Below are 9310 nucleotides of genomic sequence, written 5' to 3' on the forward strand. Positions count from 1 at the left end.
GCAAACGTAGATTCTCTTGGTATTGCATTTTTTTACATATTGTTATTATAACTGAAATATTTATATGATAGAAAATTTTTCGACATATGCTTCTATTATGTAATACATTATATGTGACACTGTAAAAGCAGTATCTGACGCTGTAATTATTGAAGAAGTTTAGCGACACTCCGTATGCACGCGTACGTGTTACCGCACATTGTGTACAGGCTGCGTATCGCGGATTTTGTGTTGGCCCCGAGTTACATCGCGTGTGTCACCGCTGATGGAATCTTAATTGCAAAATCCATATTAAACTATCGTATGACGGCCCATCTGCGGCACCAAGCAGCTTTATTGAGTCGCGTTTGGTGCACGTGTACATATCGCGTCTCTGATGCAATGTATAATATATATACATATATACGTGTAAAAGTATCGAACTAAGCTACGAGGTCGATCATGTCCATCGTACAAGGAGACATATTGCGGAAGATATAATATCACGATGGCAGGGAATGTCGATAATGTTAACATCTCTTGGCGCGAGAATGTAATGTAAGGTAGTTCAAAGACATTTCGATGTGCGGAAAATATCTTCAAACTTTTATAATTTATAGCGACGTTCTGAGAAAGTTAAAATCTCAAAAATATCGATAATAACGATTGTGAAGTATTATTGTCATGATTAAGTACATAAGCGATTTTTCTCCTAAATGTCAATGTAAATAATTCCTAAATGTAAATAATTTTGTAAAAATAATGCAGAGGAATTTTATATTCAATTGTGTTTTTGGATAATTTTATTTATTTATTTATTTATACATATTATTTTATTTATACATATTCCCCAATGGGTGGTGGATTTTATGTGAAATGTGACGAAGACGTGAGGAAATTTGCTTTCGATATGCTTAGCAAGTTGTTATATCGTTATGCAATAGTTGTATGAATATAATAGTATTTCTTTTATTTTACTTTTTTTTATTTTACTTTGGGGAATTTATATTTAAAAAAATATATATTATCTAAGTAATATATAAAATATCTGGATGAGTGTCCAGATTTCTCTTAAAGTAATAAAAAGAAAGAAAAAGAGAAGAGAGAATAATTTATTTTCACGATATCAAAGTGAAATATTTCTAAACATTTATATAATTAAACATCTTTATTCATTTATATATATATATATATATATATATATATATATATATATGTATATATATATATATATATATATATATATATATATATATATATATGTATATATATATATATATATATATATATATATATATATATATATATATAAATTAAAGTATCTATTTCAGAAAATTGGTGCGAAATATCAAAATATTTAATTAACCTATTATATTATATTTTCGTATTATAATAAGCGAACGTGTCAAGATATTGCTAAAAATATTTTATCTACAATTTCTCGACACAGTCTCTGTTAAACTTAAACTTTTAAGTGTACGTGACACATTCCAAAAGTTGACACTTGTCGGTTACTGGTGGAAGGGCATTTTTGGTTAATATTTATGAAATATATGCGACTGCAAATCAATATCGATCACGGAGGAAGTACGTGTGCAGCTTCCATGATTCTGTCCCAATTCGTTTTTATAGCATGCAACAGCGGTTTTCAATGCGACCGTACAAGATGCATTCCGTTAGATTGGCGATGCGACGGTCACGTGGATTGTTCCGATCAGAGCGACGAGACCGGATGCGGGATGTGCAGTTCCAACTCGTCGTCCTCGGTGTTGACGTCAACGCCCATCATATTCGGCAAGATAGTCATGGGACCCTCGACCGAAAGTGCCGTCACAAGTTCTTCGTTACCGCGTTACTGCGGCGAAAGGAAATGCATGTCGGCCAGTCATATTTGTGACGGAGTTAGGGATTGTCCTCGAGGGCAGGACGAGCGGAATTGCAGTAAGAAAACTTCTATGTATTCTTATTCTATATTTTTTAAAATTAAAATTAAGGATTACAAGTGTAGACAGCAATTGTATATTATAATTGTCGCAAAATTACGTAGTTAAAATAATTGTTCTAAATTATTGAGGAGACTATAAATAAATAAATAAATTTATTTTGATCGAAGAAATAATTTTTCCTTATTTTTGTTTTATAGTTTTCTTGAACAATAAAGTATCTTTCATGACATTTCGTTGACACGCTGACGACAAATATGGCAATCACGTAATTTAAGAAATACTAATGGACATATATATATATATATATCAGCTATGTGTCAATTTAAAAAAAGAAAAATATTTAATTTAATGGATGTGATTTTTATAAAAAAAGAACTCATATTTTCTCTCGTCTTCCAGTGCGATTGAGCAACAGGAACGGGGATATTGGTGAGGGGCGCTTGGAGGTATACCACGCTGAAATGGGTAGATATATGCCAGCATGTATCGCGAATTGGAAATTAATGTCGCCGGAAAAGATTTGTGCCATGCTGGGATATAGGTAAGTTATTTTTTCCAATTCGATAAATCATAATGAAGTCGAAATGTTTTGTTCACACAAATTTATCGTCATCTCACACGGTAGACTGTACATTTGTATATGTGATTCTATAAGTTCTTATACGAGATGTACGATCTACATTACTAAAGTATATGCGCTTGCATTTTTTCAGGGCCTCCATCGGATTGACTTTGCTGATGAATAATGTGACACAGACCAACCTGAATAATAATATCGAATCGGGGAATTTCCCTTTGTTGAGACGATTTCAAAGCTGCATCAAGGAGCGGGAGCCTTATCCTATGATCACGCTTACTTGCGATGGATACGGTAAATTATTCGAAGATATTTGCTTCTGAAATCTTTCCCAGAATTCTTTGCGACACATGACAGATCGATTCTGCTGCAGTTTGCGGCCGCAAAAACGTTAACAAAACGAGAGTGAAACGAATAGTGGGTGGTATGGAATCATCGCCTGGCGATTGGCCGTTTCTCGCAGCTATTCTGGGTGGACCCGAACAGATATTTTACTGTGCCGGAGTTCTCATTGCCGATCAATGGGTTCTGACTGCGTCCCATTGCGTGGGCAAGTAAGTAATCGATGTCAAAATACACCGTTCCGCTTCCATATTTTAAACAAAACATACCTGTACGATATACAAATACAAAATATTATTTTCAATTATTGGTAGTCAATATTTATATGAATTATTATCAATATTTATATAAATTCCAATATCAATATGTTTATATATAATTTATGATTAAATACAATTTATGATTAAATAAATTAATATTTGTGCGAGAAAAATATGGCTGAAAGTTTTAAGCAGCGAATGTTTTTTCATCACATGTTAATAATAATTGAAAATCTCAAAAAAATACGAATTGATTTCTCTCACGTGAATAATTTTAGTCACTCGGAGATATCCGGTTGGACGATACAGCTCGGTATTACTAGAAGACTCTCTCATTCTTATCTGGGACAAAAATTAAAAGTGAAACGTGTGATCGCTCATCCGAATTACAACTTGGGTGTCGCTCATGACAACGATATCGCGTTGTTCCAGGTAAATATACATTTTATTAAGTCTAAATTCAATTAACAATATGCAAAATAAATTAAATTTCTTAAACTTGATGTATCTATCACATATAAAATGATTAATTTTTATTTAAATTCAAATATTGTCTTTTTAAATTTGATATCTTTTCATGCGATATACTTTGTGTCATAGCTGGAAAGGCGAGTTCATTACAACGATCATCTGAAGCCCGTATGTTTACCAACTGCTGCCACTAATCTTACACCCGGTACACTTTGTACCGTCATCGGCTGGGGCAAGAAAAACGATACCGAATGTAAGTATTAGTATTAGAGAAAAATCGCTGAAAATCGATGAGATTAAAAGTTTATATCCACAAATATATTTATTTATTTATTTATTTATATTTATATAAAGACTGCACTTTTTATCTTTTTGACAGTTGCAATTTTCAGAGCAAAAGTAAGAAATAAACCTATAGTTTTGAATGTAAAATATCATAATTAAAATAAATTTTACAGATGATGAATTTAGTCAACAAACTCTTACTTTAAACTTCTTAATTAATTATAGAAAGTAATATTAATATGGTTCCTCTCGTTTTTCGAAGATAGAGCTCTATTGTTTGCTATTTCATTGTTTTATCTCAGCGTCTGAATATGAGCCGACTGTAAACGAGGTTATAGTTCCTGTTCTAAATCGACAAATCTGCAACATGTGGTTAGCGCATAAAGAATTGAACGTCACCGACGGGATGATTTGCGCTGGCTATTCGAGTGGAGGAAAGGACGCATGTCAGGTAAATTTTTAAAATAAACTGTATCTTTTACATGTGTCTCTTCCGTCTTGGATTACGACGAAAAATTTATTTATACTGAGGAAAAAAATGAGAATTATTTTCCAATACGTCTTAAAATCACAGTATTATTGTTCGAGTTTAATTACTCGGTATTAATTATCGGGATCTCTTTCTCTCTTTCGTTTTTAAAAAATTGCGAAATATTGTTAAATTTGTCCAATTCTATTATATCGATCCTGTAGATGCGAATAATTTTTCGTATCATTTAGTCAAACAACTCTAACGTAAAATAAAAATACCTTACAAAAATATCTTATGTCATTTTCTATTATTTTTATAAATAAAAAATAATGCGAATCGCTAATTAATTTAAGGGCGATTCCGGAGGGCCTCTATTATGTCAGGATAGTCACGACAATGAGAGATGGTTCGTCGGGGGGATCGTTAGCTGGGGCATAAAATGCGCTCATCCAAAACTGCCCGGAGTCTATGCTTACGTGCCCAAATATGTATCGTGGATTAAAAGAGAAATGTCGAAATATTCCGAGGATAATAAAAATAACGAAGAAACGTAATCAATCGAGATATTCAACAAGTCGGATAAAATTGTAGACAATATCGAAGTAAAATAGAAGTAGAAAAAGGATGGACTTTCCTATCAGCTGACGACGTAGAAAGAATCGAAAGTAAATATGTATGATCTGAATTGTCTTCAACATCGTTCACGGAAAATAATATTTTCTACATATCTGAGAAGAGAGAAGAGAGTAGAAGATCATTAATCTCGTCAATTGAACAATCACGGATGGCAAGAGCCGATATGAGCAGGCAATCGTCAATGTTTGCTGAGCTTTGGACGATAAATACCGACGCAATGTGATCAATCTTTCCTCGAGTGATAACAGTAAGATTAATCGACGAATTCAATTAAATCGACGGCAACCGTAGCAGGAAAAATTCTCCTCATATCGTGAATTAACATGCCCGAATATTGGATATTTGCTATCGCAGTTTTCTCAGTCATAGCTCGTCTGACTAAACATCAAGTTTCATCCTTTCGCGATTTTTCGTAAGAAGAAGTATATGATAAGCCACTCGAACATGGAGAACCAGATAATCGGAAACATATAGGATACTACTGTATTTAAATGAAGCTGCATACGAATGCTGTGGAGGTTTGCGTACATAAGTTCAAATAAAATAAGCCATTTTCTAGGAAATTACTAGAGGATCAACATGCCGACATGTGTGTACTTTTGGTATTGAAATAAGAAAATAAAAAAAAAACTTGAGGCTTTGTGCACAAAATGAAAATCACCGCATATGATGCGACAAAAAATATTTTGTATCGCTGCCGATTTTAGGACAGCCGTATATGAGCCACCAAGTGGTCGATACTCTTGATTTAAAGGGTGTGCGTTTAACGGTATTCATTGATAATTAACGTTTAATGGTATATGAGTCGTTTTTGAGAGCGGAATAAGCGATGTAAGTAATATAATAGATTATACATTTTAGGATTTATGCGATGCCTATTTTATAACACAAAATTTTTTAATCTTTCGTTTACAATGACGTGGATAAGTACAATAAAAACAACTGAATTTATCATTTAATACTTTGTAAAATCCTCCTAAATATTTCCTGAAATACGGAGATAAATTCGACTTACACCGTCGTTCTATTTCTAGCGACTTATATATTTGTATGACAATTATATAGAAGATCTGTGATTTTTACGAACAATCCTCTCGCGTACAAATAGGAAAGTTATAATCGTTATTTTGAAATAGCCTCTTTCATTTTATATCTTATATTCCTGTGTAAAAAGACAAGTTAAAAAAAATTTTCAAAAGTTTGTGATACACATACACAGAGATATCTTAATATTACCAGAAATTATAATTTAACAAGTACTGTTAAGGTAAAGAAAAAAAAAACGTACATATTGAAAAAATGCGCAATATATATAATGAACAAACTGTATTTTTGTAAAGGAACGAGTTAAGCGCACACCCGTTGGAAAAATATCATACACGATTATTGCATGAAATGCAATCAGTGTATACCGTCGGAGAAATATTTTAAATGAAATATTATAACGTACGACAATATATTCTACGACAGGAACCGTCTATGTGCTTATCGATGTAAAAAATATTGCAACGTATGTCTAGTCAGTTATACCTATATAATAATCGTGTTTATTGGAAACACGTGTCAGACATCTAAAACTACAATCTCATGTATAAATGTAGACATACAGGAGACGTTGTCTTGCGTACCGTGCCTTTCGCTGGACACGATAAACGCTGAACGAATCACGTAATTCAATATCATAATCCGTATTTACGCGTGTAAATATACGAGGTGGAAATCTCGAGGTGTGTTAATGTAATGTACGAATCAGAGAGATGGAGGAACTGCCATGACGAAGTAATACATCAGCACGTATCTTACTGTAAACGCTACTATATTCTATGAGAAACAGCGTTGCAGTCTAAATGCTTATTTACGCTCACGTAATTTTGTTTGTTTCGGATTTTACAGCGTTTATCGTATCGAGAATACGGTATGCCAGAACTCTCTGATGTTGGGCTGAGCAAACGAGAAAATGGAAAACATTTGATAAATATTTCTTACACTTATTATGATTTATTACGATATTTATTTTATTTGAGAACGTTGAATATTTTTGATTCATTATTAGCATGTGTATAAAAGACATTTTTTTATATACATATATAAAAATCTGATTCTGCATATATATTCGTTGATTAAAATTGAAAATTTAATTGAAAATTTTAAATCTCAAATTTGCTTTATATATAGTACCGCAATGTTATATTTTCAATTGATTATATCACTGATATCTTTTGGTGAATAAAAAAAATAATTGCAAGTAAATAATTTGCATACTTGACAGCGTTGCTCAGCCTGTCATATTCTAATTCAATACGAAGTATTTGTTACGTGTGTGCGTATCGAGCACTAAGTAAATAATATTTAAATTGTTATACGTTAATGTCAACAATTTGAAGCATAGAGGCTTGTAGATTAGCGTTCGTAGACGGTGACGGAGTTTTCGTCAGGCGCAATAGGCATATTATAGAAGGGTGGAAGAATTTAAAATCAAGTTGCGTCTAGAAAAGACCTCGAAGTGCCGGGATCCGTCACTGTACGTAGGGCCTGTATTCGACATAGACGTAAGAAACATGTTGACTGAATTCTAGGGACAATACTTTGCACCAGCACCTTTTTGATCTGCACACTCTAGAGAAATCGTTTTTCAATGACTATACTTTGTAAAAGATGTATTGTTTACGGAATCTCTATAGGAGCCTTACTCTCTAACTGACTTAGACTTTTTCTAAGCGGCGAGACGAATAGCAGTATTGTTGGCCGAGATGAATTAATATTTAGCTTAGTTTATGAACTATATATTTGTTAATTTGATCGCTTGTTACTCTTGAGGTAAGAAATTTATGCTCTAATTTATGCTCTAATTTTTCGTTAAATGTTCGACAACAGATTAAAGAGCCACTTTAAATAGATGGCCAGATACAAATTTATATAACTGTAGTAACGAAAAATAATAGTGGAGCAAATTTCAAAAGAAATTTGTTTTAAAGCTCAAAGATTCGGCTTTTAAATTTCGGCAAACTTTTTAAATTTAAACGAATAAATTTCTTTCTTGCCATTTAAGAACAAAAGCAACATATTTTTGTTGTATTTTAATAAAATAGTAACATTCCGTGCATTGTTAATAAATATAATGCATATAAGTGATATTTGATAAAGAATAGTTATTTTTTTTTAAAGAACATTCATTTTAATAGTAAATTTATCTTTTGAAAGTGCATTATTTAAAAAAAAAGCTCTTATTACTTGAAAAAATATTAATATTTCAAACATCTCAGAATGATTTTCTAAGGCAAGAACTTACAGACAATAAGAAAAAAAACATTGGACAATAATGGTCTTCCTTAGTATCCAGACAACAGTTTAGTTGTAAAAATGGATAATATATTAAATAACCGACAATACTGTGTGAGCAGACAATAAATAGAATTAGGAACTGTTCCATAATGGACAATAAATTATTTATTAAGGAATAAAATAAGAAATTATTTGTAAATTTAGGATACGAAAGTGATTAGTTAAACAACTAGAATATTTAATTGTAATTCGGAGATGTATAGTCTATTAAAATTACTCTCATATAATATATTGAATATGAATTGATAATATACTGTAAAAGGTAAAGGTGTACTGCACAATCGGAGATTATCTATTATTTGGAGTAGATGAGAAAAAACTAATATTTCTATACGTTTTATTTGAGTTGTAAAATATTTTTACGGAGTATATCCCATATATATTATACATTATTTTCATATATATTTGAAGAAAGATAATATAGAGACAATCAAAGTGGCAGTATATTATCAGTATAATCATCTGTTACACTTCATTCTCGTATGTATTATAATATTAATTATTAACAATTATTATTTATATATTATTATGAGATATCTCTATAATTATCTATATTTATCTCTGTTGGATTTAATTAGATATGAATGATTGTAATTTTCTTTATTATATTTTTTCACGTTCAGTTAGAGAACAGTAACTGCCAATTATAAAAGGTGTATTTAACAATTATTATTTTTATCTGCATCTTACACACTTTGCCTTTTAGTGATTTTAATTTTATGTATAAAATTAAATTAACATATATATATAATTTTTATTATTAATTTTTTATAAAAATGTGATTTATATATATTTTATTTTATATATGACATTATATTTATATTTTGCAAACATTTTATTATGTTATTAGTGTTTGGTATGATTAATATGAAACACAAATATTTTTGATCGCAGGTGCGTAAACAAAATATTGTGATGAAGTGTAAAGTCAATGATTTATATAAAAATATATGTATATTAAATATATACGTATATATATATTAATGCAAACATATATATA

At 31.0% G+C, this 9310-nt stretch overlaps 1 protein-coding gene across 1 annotated transcript in view; it reads left to right on the forward strand.

Annotated features, from left to right (window-relative positions):
* Window positions 1–8758, forward strand: part of LOC145960356 (uncharacterized) — a 43798-nt gene extending 35040 nt beyond the window's left edge. The window contains exons 13-20 of the mRNA XM_083079737.1: window positions 1612–1920; window positions 2325–2466; window positions 2639–2796; window positions 2876–3056; window positions 3383–3536; window positions 3705–3828; window positions 4163–4311; window positions 4686–8758. Coding sequence (XP_082935863.1) covers window positions 1612–1920; window positions 2325–2466; window positions 2639–2796; window positions 2876–3056; window positions 3383–3536; window positions 3705–3828; window positions 4163–4311; window positions 4686–4886 — 1418 coding nt within the window. The 3' untranslated portion in view covers window positions 4887–8758. The remainder of the gene's footprint in view (window positions 1–1611; window positions 1921–2324; window positions 2467–2638; window positions 2797–2875; window positions 3057–3382; window positions 3537–3704; window positions 3829–4162; window positions 4312–4685) is intronic.
* Window positions 8759–9310: the final 552 nt, after the last annotated feature.

The sequence above is a fragment of the Camponotus vicinus genome, unplaced genomic scaffold (assembly GCF_025532165.1).
Source record: "Camponotus vicinus isolate PSW18456_S1 unplaced genomic scaffold, iyCamVici1.0 SCAF_10, whole genome shotgun sequence".
Lineage (NCBI taxonomy): Eukaryota > Metazoa > Arthropoda > Insecta > Hymenoptera > Formicidae > Camponotus > Camponotus vicinus.